Source organism: Hesperophylax consimilis, chromosome 29 (assembly GCF_061612785.1).
Source record: "Hesperophylax consimilis isolate HC1 chromosome 29, BYU_Hcon_1.0, whole genome shotgun sequence".
In the NCBI taxonomy this organism is placed as follows: Eukaryota; Metazoa; Arthropoda; class Insecta; order Trichoptera; family Limnephilidae; genus Hesperophylax; species Hesperophylax consimilis.
This window is the reverse complement of record NC_142864.1, coordinates 18,130,368-18,151,714: the sequence shown is the minus strand read 5'-3', so window position 1 is coordinate 18,151,714 and position 21,347 is coordinate 18,130,368. Positions and strand designations below refer to the sequence as shown.

The window sequence follows — 21,347 nt, the reverse complement described above, 5'->3', positions numbered from 1 at the left end:
AAGATTTGTTTTCACAGAACTTACTGTGTGTCTTTATTTCCAGTTGATGAAAACGGCAAGAGAATCAGGACTAACGCAGACCATGGACCAGTAAAGGATTATGATAGCTATGTGTTCGACATCTACTCCAAGTATGTTCCGCAGCCTGTTGAGATCTCCACTGACTCTGTCTATGACAGATACGACATCCTGGAGGAGATCGGTGAGTTTAGATTCACATTACATGTCATACTCAAAAAAATTATAAATCATTTTGTTTGTTCAATTAGTATTATGATTCATTATCATTGAACTTTCATTGATAACTGTAAACTAGTTTAACGTCATGACACCATGATAAGTGAGGTAAGATCAAAGTAACATCATGATAAACATGGTTAAATCATCAAGATTATGAAAAGTGAGGTCAGATTAAAGTAAAACCATGATGAGTGGGGTTAGATTAAATTAATCTCATTACATCTAAAGCCATCCCAGAAAACTTTTCTTCAACGCAACTAAATGGAGACTTATCCTAGATTTTGTGTTATTGTCTGAGATCTTGACACCATATGTAAGGTAAGATCAAAGTAATCCCATGATAAGTGAGGTCAAATCAAAGTAACCCCATAAAAAGTAAGGTTAAACCAAAGTAATCCCATGATAAGTGAGGTCAGATCAAAGTAACCCATGATAAGCAAGGTTAAATCAAAGTAACCCCATGTTAAGCTAGGTTAAATAAAGGTAAAATCATGATAAGTGATGTCAGTTGAAAGTAACCCCATGATAAGTGAGGTTAAATAAAAGTAACATCATGATAAGTGATGTCAGTTCAAAGTAACCCCATGATAAGTGAGGTTAAATAAAACTGAGGTCAAATTGAATTTACACCATCATAATAACCATAAATAATAATCAACCATATTCAGATTATTATTTAACTTATGTGTTAACTGATTAGATGATTGTGTATGCTGGATTAGTTGCTGTGTTTGTCTGTGTCGTTTTAATGTTTGACGATTAGCACGGTGTATGATATGAGAGACATGAGCAGTGCGCTTGTTGCCCGCAGGCACGGGCGCGTTCGGCGTGGTGCACCGCTGCCGCGAGCGCCGCACCGGTAACGTGTTTGCCGCCAAGTTCATCCCTTGCCGCGGCGCTATGGAGCGCGAGCTCATCCGCAAGGAGATTGACATCATGAACCAGCTGCACCACCGCAAGCTCATCAATCTGCACGACGCCTTCGAGGACGATGACGAGATGGTGCTCATCTTCGAATTGTAAGTATTTACCCTTCTTATCGTCTATCTGATGATGAAATCTTCATCGTTAAAGTGTTCATCAGAATCAAGAGTAGGAATCTGGGTGTCAAGTCACTTCAGTGCAAGGCATTGGTGTTGGTCATCCAATTAATGCTTCCCGGGGGCGGCGTTACAATGTTAAAATGTTCTTGTGTTGGAACCTTGTGAAAACAGGTTCGACATGTAGTGTCATAATTTAATATTATTGTCAATCTCTCTGTATTGCTTCGCAGTGGTGTTGAGAACAGAGAGCTCATCCCAGCTGGGAGGACGTGGTGATCTTGTTGGAAATTGTGTCAGCTCTTATGTTCTGAATCTATATTTCACCAGGAGATGAATAATTTCACAAAATTCAATGGGTAATTAGAGAGACTTTAGTCAAACTAAGGGACTTGAGTTGGATTAACTTTCAACTGCTTTCCATCTGGAACGTAAATTAACATATGTGTTGAAAATCGTTTTCACTGTATACTCCTCGTTTTGATTAGTTATTTGTTTTTTTATTGTTCTGAGATTTGGAAACAATAAACATTTAGCAATGTATCTACCTACTTGCTTTTACAAAGCTTTTCCACTGACTAAGTATCCAATAATTTGCAGTTTATCCGGAGGAGAGCTGTTTGAGCGCATCACAGCCCCAGGCTACCAGATGTCAGAGGCGGAGGTGATCAACTACATGCGACAGGTGTGCGAGGGAGTGAGGCACATGCACGAGCAGAACATCATCCATCTGGACATCAAGCCCGAGAACATCATGTGCCAGACCAGAACTAGCAGCAACGTCAAGGTGAGATAACATCATAACCAAACTTGTCAATAAATAGCAAAAGACAAATCACTGAATGAAAATCACGTAGAGGTCACTTAATTTGGAATTTGGAGATAAATAAACACAAGAGAACAAAGTACTTTATTGGTCGAGTGCACTTGAAGACAGGAAGAGACAACGCAACATGGCTAATAATTACCTCAGAATTCAGTCACCATAACACCGTGACGAGGCTGTGCGAATTATAAATCTTTATTGAATGTTTTGATTTAAACTAATAAATAACTAATCCTTCCTTTTTGTGATTTTTCTAGTTGATCGACTTTGGTCTGGCCACTAAATTGGACCCCAACGAAGTGGTGAAGATCTCCACGGGAACGGCCGAATTCGCCGCCCCTGAAATAGTAGAAAGGGAACCAGTCGGCTTTTACACCGACATGTGGGCCGTGGGAGTACTGGCATACGTTCTGTGAGTTGTCATCTTTTTACTTTACAAAAATTAGCTTACTTGATCATTGTGTACAAATATGATGTGCATATTATTAACCATTTTTAATGAACTTGAAAACTAAGGTTTCCTAAGGTTAACTTAAAGCAACCTATCGCAACCTAGATCCTAACCACTGAAGCGTTCTGCTATATAGTCAATTTCATGTCTTGAGAGCTAGGAAATTTGTAAGTGTTTGTTTTGGAAATTTACCGCCCTCTTTCAAAAAATTGAATCCCCGAATTTTAATATGGAGACATATAAAGTGCTTATAGTGATAGAGAACCATTGAATGCATCTACATTTGATCGTTTATGGCATATTTTTAGGAATCATGAAAAAATTATCAAAAAAACATTAAATTTATAAAGCGTGATTTCTGCTTATTATTTACTTTAAATTTGCCGTTTGTGGCACCTACGTGGAGCAATATTAAATATTATGACTTCTGTATGTTGTCTATTATTTATTGAGTTAGTTTATACAACATTTGAATATAAACAAGATAATATATCATTTTGTAACTTTAAATATTTTTACAATAATACATTCATTCTTCAGACTTTCAGGCATTTCATCATACATCTTTAGTCATTTGTACATTAGGCAGTTCTGTGATTTTGATTTCTTCATATGTGGCAATCTAATTCTATTTACATTTCTATTAAAAACAATTTCATCCTTAAAATATTTTGGCATTTGGTTGTTCATGACTTTATGCACAAAAATTAACACATTAAATAACAGTCTCTTTTTTATTGGAATCCAATTTAGCTGCTCTCTCATTTGATTAATGCTTGCGTATTTGCCTTTTCCCAGTATACATCTCATAGCTCTATTCTGTATAACATCTAGTTTGATCAAATTTCCTTCATTGGCCAAATATAACATAGTAGAGTAATAATCTAAATGTGGAGCAACTATAGTTTTATAAATGAGCTCTATAGTTTTTCTATTTGCTATGGTCTAGTTGATAAGCATTTGTATAAATTTTAATTCTAACATGCATTTTTTAATATGAAAACACATGATCAATGATTTGTAATAAACAATATTTCAATAATTTCGTTTCATGGAATGTCAATAACAAATAATTCGCGAAGAGATGCGACACATCTTTTATTAGTATATGAAACCACAAAGTTAGATTTATGATTAATCGAAGATTCCAATAAGCTGGAGCTTATGAAATAATTCCTATAAATGTTTTAAAATATCTCTTAAAATTCCCCATATTTTAGCCAGCGTGAGCTCGTGGGCGTTTGCAAATTGGCCAAAATTTAGCCAAATAAGGTCCAGTGGTTAAAGCAAACAAGGGTAACCTAATAAGCACCTTCAGTAGAATACACAAGCCAAGAATATGTCTATTCTTAGTGGTTCTTATATCACCACGAATAAAAGTAATAGGTATAAAAATCGCTTGGCAAATGGAATATAGAAATGGTTGATTTAAGCAAAAAAGTTGTTTTATTTATTTTGTGAAAAATTTTATAAGAATGAAAAAAAAATAATCAAGAGAAACTGTCAAAAATTTAATGATATTATCCATAAAATAGTTTTTTATGCACTCATAATTTTATAGTAAAAAAATACATTATTTAGTAGTGTAAGCTTATTTTTTTTTATAAAACAAAATTATTTTATTTTATTTCTACTCAAGTGAAACAATGGGAAAAGCTTTAATTTATCCCAAGCATATTTGTTGTTATCCGTTATGTTAACCCATCTGTAGTAAAGATTAATCTAAAATAGTGATTTCACGTTACACTGACTCGGAGAAACTTGAGGATTTAATGTAGCAATAGATATTATGTACGTACACAGTCTGAATATAATGTATTTATTTCAGGTTGTCTGGACTGTCACCCTTCGCCGGCAACAACGACATTGAGACCCTGAAGAACGTGAAGGCTTGCGACTGGGAGTTCGACGAGGAAGCCTTCAGCATGGTGTCTGAAGACGCTCGCGACTTCATCAAGCGTCTGTTGATGAAGAACAAAGAGTGAGTAACAAACACATTATTACGAAATTAATTATTTTAGAAAACAGCAGTACTTGACTTTGACAATCTGCATTTAAATTTGTACTACAGGGATCTGTCCTTGCATCTTAACCCGTTGTTTTAACTAGACCAACATGATCGCTAATCAATTTTACCTTTCCAGGAAGCGCATGACTGCGCACGAGTGCTTGTTGCATAACTGGCTGATCGGAGACGCGTCAAGCCGCACCAAGCTGATGGACTCGGCCCGCTACGAGGCCATGCGCGACCGCATCCGCGCGCGCTACGAGCGCTGGGGAGACTTCGCACTGCCCATCGGCAGGCTGAGCGAGTACTCCTCGCTCAGGAAGCTGCTGGTCGAGAAGTGGAAGATCTACGATGGAACATTCGGTGAGTGCACTGTCTTAAATATACCAGGAGTTGTACACGTTAGCTAGTTAGCAAATAAAACAATATTACCGCTCTGTGTTCATACAGTTAGAGGACGATGATTTGATACGATTTTTGATGATGATCTACCATTACATAATATGTTTGTTTTATTGTATTCTGAATCCTCGGAATCTTTGAATATTTAAGAATTTAACATGTGCACTTACAATGTACGTATGCATCTTTGTTAGTTTGAAATTCCATCCTTTAATCGAAGAACATAATATGCTAATATTGGCTATGAATCTCCTCCACAGACCGCAGACAAGCAGCTCCGAGGTTCGTCATCAAGCCACAGTCCGCCTTCTGCTTCGAGGGCCAGTCCGTTAAGCTGTATTGCAGGATCATCGCCTGCGCCACGCCCACCGTTATGTGGTCGCGCAACAACCAGGAACTCCGCCAGAGTGTCAAGTTCATGAAGAGGTGACTTTAATTACATACATTTTGCTATTTCTGTTGAAATTTTCTTATTCCTGGAGTTCCCCAAGGATCTATCTTGTGAGCACTGCTGTTATAAAACTTTTTACTGATGGTATTGGCTCTATTTACACCAATTCTTTATGCTAATATTTATTGACTCGGTAAAAGCTTATACCTTATTGCAAAATTAAATATTTTTTCGATTGCGTCTTATATTAACGTATGATAGAGAATTGTACCATAGAAACTATTTGATTTGAGAAAGCATTACACAAGTCTTAATATTCTAATCCATGTGGTTTGAAGGTATGCCGGAGACGACTACTACTTCATCATCAATCGCGCTCGCCTGGAGGACCGAGGAGAATACATCATCCGCGCAGAGAACCACTATGGCTTCCGCGAGGAAGTTGTCTTCCTCAACGTTCAACGTAAGTTCCACATCAGCACTCTTATTGTTCACTACTAGAATCAATATTTAAATGCTTTCCATAAAACTAATCTGATCGGCAAAATGGAGACAGCCTATTTATTTAGCTTCATACGCATTTGTACTTGAGCTTTTTCTCAATGTGCACTTTATCACTTTGAAAGAAGCCTAGTCTCTTTTGTAAAATTCACCAGGATTGTCATTGTGTGTTAGGTTAGGTTAGGTTTCTGAACCATATTTCTGGATTTAATGTATTTTTTTTCTATTCATATTTCCTAATACAGCTTCCAATGCTTTCCACTCCTTACAACTTTATGTACCTTATCTCCTTAGATAGATTCTTATTCTTTGTTGGAAACCTTCTAGTGTACAGTTTTAAACAAAGGCATTAATTGTATCCAGTTTTGCCTTATTGGTAGTGTTGGCAGTCCTCTTACAAAACAACAGATGCTATCCAATGATAATGGAATTCCAATGATTGAACCTGTAGTGTTATTTTAATAGTCTTACAACCTCCGTTAGTGAATTTTTGTGTATATTCTCTTTTGTCATCAAATACCACGATTATGCTAACGTTTAACTGACTCTTTCCAGCCATCCCCAAGATGCCCACAATGCCTCGCCTGTCCGACGAGCCCAGAAGGCGCGAGGCCCTTCCTTACACCTTCTGGCAGGAAGACAGCGAGGCCGCGCCTAGCTTCACCTTCCTGCTCCGTCCCAGAGTCATGCAAGCCCGCGATACCTGCAAGCTGCTGTGCTGCTTGAGCGGCAAGCCTGCCCCCACTGTCAAGTGGTAAGTTATCTAAAACTCTTTTGAATACGAGATGGGATCATGTTGAAATCTAGTAGAGTGTTAAAGTCTTCCGTGGGTTTCGCATGATACCTGCAAACTGCTGTAGAAAGTCTGCTACCACTGTCAAGTGTAAGTGACATATCTTATAATATATCTTCTCCCTCATTTTAACAAGAAACTTCTGGCTCACAAAAGGTGGAATATTGAATTGGAACCTATTGGAGTATTAATGACTTCCGTGGGTTGCGATGAGAAGTCAAGCCATTGATAATAACGACTCATCGCTTAGATATAAATTGCGATTTCATAAAAGTATCCTCGTCCTCAGTCCAGCTGAAATTCTTTTATCGCTTGCTCTATTTCGCTCACTAACCATTTATTGCAGGTTAGCTTAACTCAAAAGTAGGGAGCACAAGCGAATTGGACTCGGTCACACATTTTTGCTTTATTTGGTGTCTGCTGAGAGACTAGTATAACTCTGTCTATTGTGGCCATGTATCACAGCATACAAACCATTTAGTCATGGAAGTGATTACCATCATGCAAAAACTATGATGGTAATTGTATGCATGAAGAGCTTCACGAACTCCGGCTGGCATTTGTTGATCTTGGTGAATTAATAGGATCTGTTCTGTTCTCTCCAGGTACAAGGACAGACGCGAACTCTCAAAGCACGAGTACAGCATCAGCCACTCTGACGGAGTGGTGACCCTGGAGATTGTAGACTGCAAGCCAGAGGACAGTGGCAAGTACAGCTGCATCGCCACCAACAAGCACGGAACCGATGAGACCAGCTGCGTCGTCATCGTTGAAGGTGAGGCACTTTTGCACACACTGAATCCCCCACAGATAAATCAATGCTCGATACTATGCTTATATCATACTTATAGATGATAATAAGTGAATATACTTCCTCTCCTTTTCTTCTTTAAAAAGAAAGACAAACATTCTCGGGTTACGAATAACCTGACAATATTTAAAAATCTCCTACTATCCCCACACTAAACGGGAAATGTTGCTTGTGTTGTGATGGAGGACTTAGCCAGCAGAGGAACACACTATGAACTGGAAACGGAACATACAAACAAATTTACAGAGATTCGAGTTAAAACAAGACATCGCTACGCTCAGTCAACTAATTATTGTGTTTGTTTATGCGTGAATTTCAGGCGAGGTGGTATCAGAGGCTCAGGCTGAGCTAGCACACAAGTTCCTGTACTCGGGAGACCGCAAGTACATCGAACAGCCCCTGAAGCCAGCACCGCCCCCGATCGTGACCAAGACGAAGGTGACGGTGGACCCCAAGCCCAGCGCTGCCAAGGTCAATCTGCAGCCGCAGCCGACCAACGCCAAAAAGTACGGCGTGAAGCATCTGGACACAGACTCGCCCAGCAGGTCGAGGAGTGCCACCAAAGAACTTATCCGTAAGTTACTTATTACCATTAAACTTCACTGTTTCTGACTTAGATTCAAGAAGTACTGATTTCGTCTCTTTTTTTGCCTGTTTGTAGCTATTGATGTCTTTTAAAAAATATATTTATTTTCCAAAAATACATAATGTTGCATCTGAAACTGTGTACTGATGACAGCTTCAGATGCACTTGTAAATGTAGTGCAAATAATTTAGACGAAACGAAACGGTAATAGCTGGAATTGAGTGATAGTGTAGGAAAGAACAAGGTAAGGAAGGAAAACGGGATGACTAATCACCATTGTATCTCTGCGAAGGGGCACACAACACAATCACAATATGGTGAGTTCCACGGTGATACATCGAGGTAATTATCGCCACAACAAAAGGAATGAGTACTTAAAACGATGTTATATACTTCCACGATAGTAAAATTCCTTCTTTTTATTTCAAAAATAGGAAAAACACAAAAAACATTAACAACTTGCTTCTAAAATAGTCCCAGTCCTTCTGTTTTAAAAACAATCGCGCTCGAATTTGCACTATTTTCTTGCAATTGTTTTAGTCCATAATTGAAATAGTTTTCTAGTTACGGAGAGGTAGGAACTGGATAATATAAAGAAATGAACTGTGTATCTGGTTTGGTCGGTTTGTGGACAGAACCAACATGATACTACTATCACTATCAGTATCAGTATGTAATTAATTCATGAATATCTAATATTTGATTATTTGTTTGCAGTCCCTGCCGACGATTCCACTATGTGCAAGCCTGAGTTTGCGCGCGCCCTGCCGCCCACCACCAACGTGCGTGACGGCGCGCCGCTGCTGCTCAGCTGTTCCGTGCGCGGAGACCCTGAACCTCAAGTACAATGGCTCAAGGGAACCAAGGTCAGTCATAGCTATATTTTTTTTTTTTTTTTTTTTTTTTTTTTTATTTATTCACATTTAAACCCGCTAAACTACTTGTGTAGTTTGTCAGCAGGGACATAGAGACAACATTTATACACTCATAAGATACAATTTGAACGGTACATAATTACATAAATTGGTTACATTGCAGAAAAGTTTAAATAGCCGCATAAAAGCCTTATATAATAAGCAAGTAAAAATAAATGTACATATGAACAAATTAGTATTATCAACATAAAACATAAAAGCCTTATAAAATAAGCAAGTAAAAATAAATGTATGAACAAATTAGTATTATCAACAAGTACATCAATAGTTTCATAAATAGAGGTAGGTAGTCAGGTATTACAAAATAATTGTTTTTCCATTTTCTAAGAATATGAATTCCATTTCAGGGGCATCAGTATAGATCATTATTATCCAATAACCATTTCCTTAGATTATATTTAACATTAGCAGTATACATGTTATTATTTTTAATTGTCATTGGTAATAAGTTAAACATTTTGGGTACTATATAGTTTAAAGTTCTTTCACCATATTTATTAGTACATTTCGGAACTACCAGTCCTTCATTTTGAGTGAATCTTGTGTTATGTTTATGGCAAACTCTTTCCCTATACAATGAATCAGACAATATAACATGTTGACTTACAATATTATAAAACAATAATCCTCTGACAGGTAAAATATTCAGAGACTTGTATATTAATTTAATGTTACTTCTGTGTTGATTGTCATATTTATGGATTAACAATTTTATAATGGAGTTTTGTAATGTTTGTATATAGCTTATATTAGTTTTACAAGAATGTCCCCAAGAAGTAATTCCATAACGTATAGTGGATTCAGCCAGAGATAAGTAGATTAACTTTAAAGTACTTATAGGCACGAAATATTTTATTTTATAAATCCTACCCACAATAGCTCGTAGACGTTTACAAACATTAGCAATTTGTACATCCCATTTCATGTAGCAGTCAATAGTAACACCCAAATATACATAACTTTTGACAAAATCAATGGTTTCACATGAACAGGGCTGTGCAACATTTTTATGTATGCAGTCAAATGTGTGTGTATATAATGAAGGAATTACATTACATCTGGCGTGTGGAGATCTGATGTGCATAATTTTAGTTTTTTTGGCGTTTATAAAGAGGCCTGCATCATGCGACCATTTCAGTAGGGCAATAAAATCATGTTGCATAAGGTTCATTGCAGTAACCAGATCTTCGTGCGATATTACGAGCGCCGTATCGTCTGCATATACAAAATGTTTAACAAATGAAAACAATTTTCTCATAATTGAGACATAAATAATATAAAGGGTTGGCCCTAGAATTGACCCCTGTGCAACACCTGTTGAGATATATTTTCTTTTGCTAAATTTTTTAAGAATTTTTACTCTTATTTGTCGATCAGTTAGTAAATTTTTTAATAAAACTAGCAGCTTTCCTCTAATTCCTATTGCCTCCAGTGTTTCTAATAGTTTATTTGTATCAATGGTATCAAATGCCTTAGAGTTATCTATGAATAAAACCAAAACTTGTTTTTTTAGATTTAATTCATAATTTATGTGATTTGAAAATTCCTGAAGCAGCATTTCCGTACTTTTTTTCTTTTGAAATCCATATTGGTTGGGATCCAACAAAGAGAAAGATTCTAGATATTTATTAAGTTTTATGGAAATGTATTTTTCAAGTATTTTTTCTAGGGCTGGCAATATGCTTATTGGCCTATAATTTTGAATATCTGTATGTTTGCCCCCTTTGTAAATTGGCCTAATGATGCTACTTTTTAGTTCATCTGGTATTACTGCTTGCGATAAAATTAAATTGATAAAGTGTGTTATAACAGGCCCTAAAATATTAATATGTGTCTTAATGTCAAACATTCGAATGTTGTCAATCCCTGGTGACTTTGAATTGTTTAATTTGCTAACAATAATATTGATTTCTTGGCAGGTAGCTCTGGGTAGGTACATACTATGTTGCACTTCATTCGGCCTGACGGTCGATGCTAAATAATCACATTTATGTATCATAGAGTTAACACTATTTGTAAAATATTCAACAAACTTATCTGCTACGGTTTCTTCATTATTCGTATTTAACATATATTTCGAGATTATTTCGTCACAACTACTTTTGGACTTGCGTCCTAATAATTTATTTATTTCATCCCAAGTTTTTTTTGTATTTCCAAAATAATTTTTGAATTTATTGTTAAAAAAGGTAGACTTACATTTAATAATTTCTTTTGTCACCTTATTTCTGAAAGTTTTATATTCCAATTCAAAGAATTGATTGCTAGGAAAATTCTTCCACCTTCTGTACAATGAATCTTTTTTTTTAATGTTTTCTAAGATATTAGAAGTTATCCAAGGTTTTATTGACAGAGGTCTTTTTTTGGGTTTATAATTCATAACGATTTTACTCTGTTCATACAAATTCTTAAAGTTGTTTTTAATTTTACTATATAGTATATTGCAATCTTGTTCCTCAAGCAAGGAGTGCCACTTAAAATTATGAATGTTTTTGTCGATTTTGTTTTGCGATAAAAACGAAATTCTTTCCCCGTGTTCTGGGGCTTCTTTCCTTGCACTATATTTAATATTAACTGCAGTTAAAAAGTGATCCGCTATAGTAATATTATTACATACACATGAGGAAAGAGAATCGCTTTGTTTACATCCACTGTTAAATCGGACAAATATGTGGTCTAAACAAGTACGGGTAACTTTTCCTGCTAAAACTGCTTCTCTAGTTACGTCACAAATACATTTGATTAAATAATTATCCGACATTATATTTTCATATGCCATAATAATAGGGTTTTGACAATTTAACAAGTCTAGATTAATATCTCCTATAAGTAAAACATTTTCTTTGGGGCTTATAGTATGCAGAATGGCAGATATTTCATTAAGAAATTGTGGTTGGCTAGAGTTGGGGGGGCGGTATATTGCTATGATGTTTAAAATACTCTTGTTTGGAAGTGTCATAGAGCCAAGCACACATTCAAAATGATTTGTTTCTATTGTTTTCTGTTGAAATGTGAATTCATTTCGAACATATAGCAATATACCTCCTCCAGATTTTTTAGTTCGGCAATAGTTGTAACAATTAAATCCAGGAATATTATACAGACAGACAAGATTCGGTGTTATAGCCGTTTCACATAACATTAACACATGAATATGCTTCCAACAAGTATTTAAGTAGACATTCAAAGTATCCCAGTATTTATAAATCGATCTAACATTCAACTGAACAATATTAATATTTTCCATATTGTAGTTGCTATGAAACTTTAGCCAATCACAGAAATTATGAGTATTTTCGTAATCTACCTCGTCATCTTCTTCAATGTAATTAGACGCCATAATCAATAGTTGCAAAGTCCTTGGCAAGGGCAGCCTTGTAGGCCGGGCAGGAGTCCTTGTCTCCAGTCGGATGTGCAGCGGGCTTCCCAAATCTTGTACAGGTGGCGCAGACAGGCTCGGCGGCGGCTTTTGGGCAGTTTTTCCGGGCGTGACCTTCGCCTGCGCAGTGTCCACATCTTTGCTGGTCCTTGCAAAACTTGAAGGAATGTCCGATCATTTGGCACTTGGAGCACACTGTAAGTCCAATGAAGTCACGAACACGGCACACATTCCAGTCCACAAAGACTTTCCCCTGCTCCACCAGCACGTGACGAATGTGGGCAGGAACCTCGAAGACCCGGTGGCAAGTTGATCCAGTTCGAGCGCCAGCAAGGTGACTTAGCTTGCAACTTTTTACTGCGAAATCTAGGCCTGCTTTGTCCTGGGCTCCTGCTAAGGCATTTTTTAGGAAGCACTCGTCCGTTAGGTCACGAGGAACGTTGAAGAAAATCACCCTTGGAAGCCGTTTTGTTGGTAATCGAGCGCTTAGAGTGTCCGAGTTTGCTAGACATGGGGTTTTCAGTATTTTATCCTGATCTTCTTGTGTTGCAGTATGGATTACAACACCTTTGTTTCTGATACTCCTAATGCCCGTCACACGGATTCCAAGTTCTGATGGTCGTAATGTATCTTTTAGTAGCTGTTTCGTATCGTCGCTATCTTTTGTAGAATCCAGCTTTGGGAAGATGCATACAGCAGGTTTGGGGGTCCCAACGTTAAGTCCTGAGCGGTTGATTGATGGTATCATCTTCTGTGGGCCATTTTTCACAATATCGGCAAACGATAGGCTTGCTTCCGTGGCATCGGCTACTCTACGCATCACTGGTCCTAGATCTGACTCCAACTGCAATATTTTTTCTAACCTGTGTTGGTTTTCTGCTTTTTCAATCGCGATCTCTCCCTTTGCCACTATTAATTTGGCATTGACTGTTGCCAGATCAGCTTTGAAGCCCTCTCGTTCCAATAACAGCTGTGAAACTGATCTGAATACAGCGGATACATATGCGCTTATCCGCAGTTGTTGATCCTTTGAGACTCTTGACTGCTTTTCAGCAAGGACATCTTGGAGTGCTCTTAGACTTGCTTCAGTGTCGTTCAGTATCTGTACTGAGGACACTGGGATTTCACTATCATTTTCAGACACGTCGGAATAGTCCGATGCTCCGTCAGATTCCTCATCTTCAACCACTGGAGAAATCATTCCCGAGGCCTTTTTTTGTGATGGGGACGTCATCTTATCTAGCATTCTTTTTTTACGCCGATGGCAGCATTCATCAGGCATCGGTGGGATGGACATTTCAATGAGAACAAACACACAATCTTAGGTTGTTTTAAAAACTTTCGATAAAAATGTTTAGAATCCGCTAGAATAGTATTATTTTATTACTGTTTTATCAAATAAACTTTTTTGGCACTTAAATTTTACATATAAATACTGTTTGCACACGAATTCGGAGGTTTTTTTTAGTTTTTTTGCAAGAGCAAAGTGTAAACACGAACTGCTGTCACTGCGATTATTGTTACAATTATTGTTACAAATTAATTTCATCTTATTTCTAATTCTAATAATGTTAACCACTCGGAACATTAGAACGTCAAAAGACGTAAATATGATAATAGCGGTCAAGACATTAGTACGTCTTTTCACGTAAACGCGCGAGATTTTACAAAAATCGATTTATTTCCATCACTAGTATACGGATTGCCATGATTTAAAAAACAGAGTATCGATAATGAATAACGCTACGCGTCTGCATTCAAAAATATCTTTGGAATGTAGAGGTGAATTATCTGAGTCGATTGAATCTGTCATCTTGTTCGTTCATAATTTATTGCGTTTTTAAATAATTTATTAAAAATATTTTAGTTTGGACGGTTAATATTTTGAGGTGACTAATAGTTTTTAATTATATTTCTTCAATATATAAAGTGTTATTTCTTTATGATACTCAGAAAAAAGTACATTTTTCACAGCTTTGAAATAATGGTCAGCGATTTTTACATATTTTTGACGTTTTCAGAAAATGTATATTTAGACACGCAAATATTTGCGTATAACAAAACAATACGATAGTGAATTTCATAATCTTTCCAAAACATTTTTTAGAATGAGGCTACGTTTCCCAAAACGTGAGTTATGAAGCTTTTAACAAAACTCGTGAATAACACAAAAATTTTCGCGTTTTGACAGTTCGCAAAGGAACACAAAGTAAATAAAAGTCCTTTTCTGAGAGGTTAACTTCCATTTCATCGTAGTCTCGTCAGAAGTCAGATCTGTAGTTGGTGTAACTTTAAAGGAATGTGATTTTTTTGTGCAGTCAACTCATTAAACCATGACCAGAACACCCCCATTGAGCATAGCCAAAGCAGGAGATTGATTCAAGATTACTCCCTTTGAGAGCTTTCAAGTAATAAGTGAGTTTCTCTAAGATGACTTTTTCGTAATTTCTAACCGTTGTATTTCTCCCCAGGTTCTGGCATCTTCAGAGATAATGGACCTGAAGTACAAGAACGGCGTAGCCAGCTTGGCCATCAACGAGGTGTTCCCAGAAGACGAAGGCGAGTACATCTGCCGCGCCAAGAACAGCGTTGGCACCGCCGATTCCACCTGCAAAGTGGCCATCAAACGTGAGTACACACTAGCTTTCCTTTCACCAGTCTGCCTAATCTAGTAAATAACTTACAATTAGTGAGACGAAAGTACTTGGAATCGAGAATAATTAGTAGTTCTGTGAACAGTAATCCCGCAGCCAAAAAATAAAGTTTCTAATAAATTTTCTCTTCTTTAATCAAACCAAACTGACATGTCTTCTGAAATCATAAGATTTGTAATTAGGTACTTAAATACCTATCTAATTAATTGAACACAATACATACATATATGTAAAATAAGAAATTATACAATTTGTCAATTTGATTTTAGTGGGGGGAATATGAATTCTTGGTGTATAGAATCACTGTAACATAGCTATTTGTTTGTATGGCTGTTATAATATTTGAATTTAATTTTCCAGCCATGGAAACCGGAGCCCACGGCAAGGGATTGATGGACCGTCCGCCAAGGATAGTGTCCCACGTCCAGTCCCAGATCGTCAAGGATGGAGAAGCCATCACCTTATCCTGCAGGTCAGTTTAACTGCAAACTCAAATTCATCAACACCGAGGATTACCGAAAGAAATTCAATCTATTCTCCTTGCTGCTTCTTGCACAATTCTTTCAGATGAGAATTTCCGATACTATATCTATGGTGCCAGACTTAACCTCACTTTGACTACCAAGTTACCCTTATGGAATGTGTTTATCTATGGATTTGATTGCAGACATATTCATAACACCTTAGAGTGTAAAGAATTCGTTTCCTCCTTCTTGCTGGTATTTGAGACCAGTGTTATCTCCTTTCTTTAGAAACATCCCCAGCATCTCGGCGTCATCAGCTTAGTATCTTCGGATAAGTCATAGGCCTGAGGAATCTTCGATATATCTAACCTAACCTAAGTTGGGTAAAACAATCAGCCTTGTGGTTATAAGCACCTCGTTATCTCTTCATAAAATATATAGACTCTTTTAGTTATTATGTAGTAATCATGTCGATTGTTGGTGACATAAAATAATAATTAATGTCTTTCTACCGAAAAACTGAGTGTAAAGTTCCAGATTATTTTTTGTTATCCAAAGAACTAATTTAATTAATCGGTTTGTTGTTCTGCAGAATTGTTGGAGCTGAAAGATTCGACGTAATCTGGTTACACAATAACAAGGAGATCAAGCCGTCCAAGGACTTCCAATACTCCAGCGAGGCCAACATTCACAAACTGCAGATCGCCGAGATCTTCCCCGAAGATGCCGGTGAGTTTTACTACCACTTCTTACAATTATAGCTTGTCAGGACAATCGCCAATATTCTTTGAAGAATTATAAGATCTTATCAGATGTTTTACTTTAGGAGACGATTGATTAAGACTTCTTAGAAGTGTCAAGCCCGACTGTAGTACGGGCCTCAGATATACTTACGGTAAAACAACTCTCAAATCAGCAATAAAACGTGTATCAACTACAATCGCCGCCATTTATAAACTGTCTCGACTTAATCACATGACATGACAAAATCCTTCGCCTGTACTCTAGTTGGCCTAGGCCAGTGTCAAGTAACATGCCACGCGAACAACCTTATCAAAAACACGACAGGTGGCATAGATTCCTGCGTATCTAGCACGGTCAATCGATAAATCCTTTTATCAATATGATATTGACACAATCTATGGTCAGTGTGCAATATTTGTGAGCATTGTTGGCAGTAAATTTTCTGACATCCAACATACAAATTTTAGCGTGGCCTCCAAAGTGTCAGATAAGTTTCAGTTAATTTATACACATATTTTTAATAATATCATTTGTTGTGCTACTGACTTATTACGTAATTATCATCAATCAATTGAATCCCTTTTGGTTTGGAGAAATGAGTGTCGTTCAAATATAACAAATTTTGACTAAAGACCCCATTAACTTCCCTTTTTAGTGTCGAAAAGTATATGCGGGCTGCCAATAAATATTAAAATTAGTTTTTTTGTCAATTTATTTTTATATTTGCATAGCTGTTTGACATTAAGAAATGTTGAACTGTAGACAATACCCAATTATTTTGTGTCAATATCAGTTTCGCTGTCGACGACATAACCATGCACTGGATATCGATATAAAATCATCAGAAGTTAAGCCTCTCAATCCAATATTGTTAAGTTATCAATTTGACCGTGCTAGATAGACCCTTGAAGGCGTACATGACATGAAGAATAAGGTGTCTTACCTATGTACTGTATAACATTGCTTGTTTAATGAATGTTTAATGTGTTGTGTTCCCAGGCGTGTACACATGCGAGGCGTTCAACGACTGCGGCGAGTCATTCTCGTCGTGCTCGCTGGCCGTAGTGGTGCCTGGAGAAGAAGTCCGTTCGCCACACTTCACCGGTTTCCCTGCTTCCGTGACCGTGGCACCAGGAGAGGCCGCCTCCTTCCTCGCTGAGACTGACAAGGTGACTATACTCAATCTTATAGGCGGAGATCTATTTTACCTCTTCCTTACGTTTTACATTCAGTAAATACTGGTGTCCCACAGGGATCGTTTCCAACACCTTTTATATTTTAAACATCCTTGTATTCTTAAACTTCTTGTTGACGAGAGTGGTAGACACTCTCAGTATTGCCCTAGATCACAATTCAAAATTGAAACGTTGCTTGAAATGGTTTTAGAAATCTCTGTATTGACTTTTTGTTCACTTTCCAGCCACCCGTACAGCTCCAGTGGCTGAAGGACGGCAAGGCCATCGACGAGAAGTCCGCCCGCTACAACTTCACAATGGAGGGAGACAGCAAGTACCGCCTGGAGATCGTCAGCTGCAACCCGGGTGACGCCGGGCAGTACCAGGCCAAGGCTGTGGGCCAGAAAGGAGACACGCTAGCAGCCTTCTCCGTAAATGTCTGCGAAAGCTAAACATCGTCCCTTCCACCTACCATCACTAATTCTAGTTCCCCAAACAAACAAAACGTTGACAAAATACAAAAGAAACGTTATATTTTTTGACTTCATTTCTTATAAATTTTTTTTCAGCATCTTTGAAATTTGACAGTTTTTATCGTCACAATATCATTGACGCTTTTTAGTTTCATTTTTTTTTTTTTTTAATTTGGAACGAAAACGTAATATATTGTTTATCGCGGTCTTTTTGGTTGAATAATTAAAAACGAATTTTAAAATTAAATCGAAATTTGAGAAAATTTTACATTTTTTTAACGCAGAAACGAATCTATGAGGGAATTTGGAGTTAGTCTTAATTAATCTAGTCATGTATTTTTTATTTGTTTGTATCTATTTATTTTTAATTGAATGTCTTATTTTTTATTCTTTCTCGGCCGCGGTGACGTTATTTATTAATTTTGAAAATTTTACCGCGGCGGTCAAAAAAAAAACTATTTATTAAATAATTAAAAATTGTGAGTAAACGCTTTTTTGTGAGAAAGTTTGCCGCTTTCGTCGGCCGGTGAATTTAATTTATTTTTTATGTTGTCACTTCATTAATTTATTTAGGCTTCAATATTATCGTTGCGGTGTTTGACTTATAATTTTTACATCTTGCAAACCCGAACTCATTTCTCTATGATTAAGTCGCATTAATTTATTCAATCATGCCATTTTCTCTCTAAACATAAAGTCCATTTCATATGATTGCATTATTATCAGCATTTTGGAATAAGGCCAAAAATTATCGGGAAAATACAAATACACGAAATATAAACTGCTTGAAATAAAAATAATAATTAATATCCACGCTTGCTTTAAAATGGTGTGTTTCTTCAATTAAAGAAAATATAGATTATAATAGAACGAAAACTTATAAAAAAAATACAACACTACTTTTTTGACACAAGATTGGCATTTTCGAGTTTTGCAGCAGAAATTTCTCTCGTTCAAACAATAATCCTCAATTTACCATCTTTTTGTTTGGTTTGCGAGGATTGGAGTTCGATTTTGTCATTATTTTCCATCGCCACCATGAGAAGGTCGAGCTCCAAGTCTCGCAAAAGGGAGGAATTTTCGCTGCAATTTGCGATAACGCCTCTGCATATTTTTGTCCTTATATCTCCCTTTCCGCCAACTAATAATCTTAAAAAATATTTTTATATATGTTAAATAACTATAAACTTTACTGTGTACATATTATTATTAATTGTATGAAATAAATGGACAAATAATTAATTATTCACGCATTTTATTTATTTACTAGCGCTAAACCTTGAAAATCACGGGGTAGTCTGAATTCTTGACAAAATGGTTCCAATTTTGAAAACGCCAATCAAAAAAATATTACACTATGGTAAATATTACCTACTTTATCGCTTGCCTGAATTATTCACACGTATGCTTCCCATTTTGGAAATTACACTTAATTTTGAGTTCATTGAGCCAGTTTTCATTGTTAAAATGAAGTAAAAATATTTGGTAACAATGGTCGAGTGGGTAGAGGCATTTTCCCTATAAGACTAAGATCGTAGGTTCAATTCCCAGTTGCGACCGTTACCTTTTTATTTTCTGTATCATGTTTAATTTAGATTTTTTGGTATTTTCTTCTTCATCAAGGATTAATAATAATGAGACGTTTAGGAACAACACAATCATCAGTAAAACACAAACTTTGTTAGCATCGACCTCCATTCTCTCTCTGCTTGGTTCGACAGCCTCCATGGTCAAGGTATAAGGCCCTCGATTAGCAAGCTGGAGAGCGCGGGTTCAAATCCCGGCAAGCGTAAATAAATTTTATTTGATTAATTTGTGTTATTTCAAAATTTACTCATTTAAATTAATATATTTGCAGCACGTTCCAGAGTAAAAGATATTATCAGTATCGTCCTGGTGTAAGACCACCATTCAGAATTAAAACATTGCTTGAAATGGCTTTAGCCGTGTTTGGCGATCAGATCAGAATAGCCAGATACTTCCCCACCTTCCTCTTTCCCATATCCTTTTCCCCTCCCCACTACTTTCAGACTCGCAACAAACTTCATTTGGGGATACCATGGTCTCACTGGCTTCAGATGGTTGGGACTCTTGTGCGGTTTCATATGCAATTTCAGGCGCAATTAAAACACAGTCCCGGAAAACACTGGTCTGAGGCTTAGATCTGCAACATCATCAGCTGTAGGCAGACTGATGGAACCTAAGCGCAAGCCAAATACTAAGTTTGGTGATCGCGCTTTCGTAGTATCTGGGCCGAAGGCTTGGAATAAACTCCCTCCGGAACTAAGATCCATAACAAGTCCAACAGAATTCAGGTCTAAACTAAAAACATACCTTTTTAAGCTGTCATACCCTTTAATTAAATATACCATTCCTTAGAGAAAGTTCAGTTAAATCCAATTTTCCAATTATATCCTAAATCCTGTATCTAAATTTCGCTAATAAACAATTAGTTAATGTTAATTAAGTGTTAATCTCGAGTGACCTACCAGGTAAGTATGGTACTGTATATTATCTCCATAAATAGTTAGTAATAACATAGATCACTGTAAAAATGTATTATAAATTTGTACAGCACCCTTGAGGTGATTTTGAACAAAAACAGGAAGTATCGAGCGAAAGAAGTATATAAGGAATGTAAGAAAAAAGTAAGAGTTGGAGTGAAAGAACGAAACAAACGCCTGGAAGAGGAAGAAGGAATGAAAATGACAAACCATTTCCAAGAAAACATTAAGTTGTTTTGGAAAGAAGTCAAAAGGTCCCGGAGTGGCCCAGAAAACGGAAGCATGAAAGTGATAAAATCAAAAGATGGAAAAATGTTGACGAATGAGGAAAAAATAAAAGAGAGATGGATGAATTATTTCGAGGAAGTCTTCGAAAGCGAAGTGAATGACAGTGATTCCAGTGGCGAATCAGATATGAATGACGATGGAGTGAATGTTACCGAAATTAGCATGGATGAGATAGAAAGCTCGATTAAATGTATGAAGAATGGTAAGGCTGTTGGGTTTGACAATATTGCTGCTGAATATTTTAAAGGAGGTAGCCGTGTAATTCTCACATGGTTGTGCAATCTTTTTAACCAATGTTTAAAGGAAGGTTACACGCCTTTAGATTGGAGAAGGGCTGTGATCATGCCATTATACAAAGGTAAAGGGTCACGTATGGAATGTGGGAATCATAGGGCTATTAGCCTGCTTAGTTCAGTTGGCAAGCTGTATGGTAGAATTTTGATTGAAAGAGTAAGAAAGGAAACAAAGGATAAAATATGGGATGTGCAAGGTGCTTTCATGAGTGGAAGGGGGTGCATGGACCAGATCTTCTCATTGCGTATGCTCACTGAGAAGTTTCTGGCAAAAAACCAGAAACTTTTCTGTGCCTTTGTAGATTTACAAAAAGCATACGACCGAGTCGACAGGAAAAAGCTATGGAAGGTGTTGTCCAAGTATGGAGTGAATACGAATCTGATTCAGG

The 21,347-nt window shown here is 36.9% G+C and overlaps 1 protein-coding gene across 12 annotated transcripts in view; it reads left to right on the top strand.

The window, feature by feature from the left end:
• The window catches only part of bt (projectin protein bent), a 278,571-nt gene extending 259,453 nt beyond the window's left edge, over positions 1–19,118 (top strand). For all 12 annotated transcript variants that reach the window (XM_089649279.1, XM_089649282.1, XM_089649281.1 and 9 more), the window contains 17 exons: positions 44–202; positions 1,052–1,259; positions 1,881–2,067; positions 2,364–2,518; positions 4,386–4,538; positions 4,702–4,928; positions 5,228–5,393; positions 5,697–5,821; positions 6,415–6,613; positions 7,258–7,427; positions 7,783–8,037; positions 8,767–8,915; positions 14,835–14,991; positions 15,378–15,489; positions 16,074–16,210; positions 17,225–17,394; positions 17,646–19,118. In XM_089649279.1, coding sequence (XP_089505405.1) covers positions 44–202; positions 1,052–1,259; positions 1,881–2,067; positions 2,364–2,518; positions 4,386–4,538; positions 4,702–4,928; positions 5,228–5,393; positions 5,697–5,821; positions 6,415–6,613; positions 7,258–7,427; positions 7,783–8,037; positions 8,767–8,915; positions 14,835–14,991; positions 15,378–15,489; positions 16,074–16,210; positions 17,225–17,394; positions 17,646–17,852 — 2,936 coding nt within the window. In that variant the 3' untranslated portion in view covers positions 17,853–19,118. The remainder of the gene's footprint in view (positions 1–43; positions 203–1,051; positions 1,260–1,880; positions 2,068–2,363; positions 2,519–4,385; positions 4,539–4,701; positions 4,929–5,227; positions 5,394–5,696; positions 5,822–6,414; positions 6,614–7,257; positions 7,428–7,782; positions 8,038–8,766; positions 8,916–14,834; positions 14,992–15,377; positions 15,490–16,073; positions 16,211–17,224; positions 17,395–17,645) is intronic.
• Positions 19,119–21,347: the final 2,229 nt, after the last annotated feature.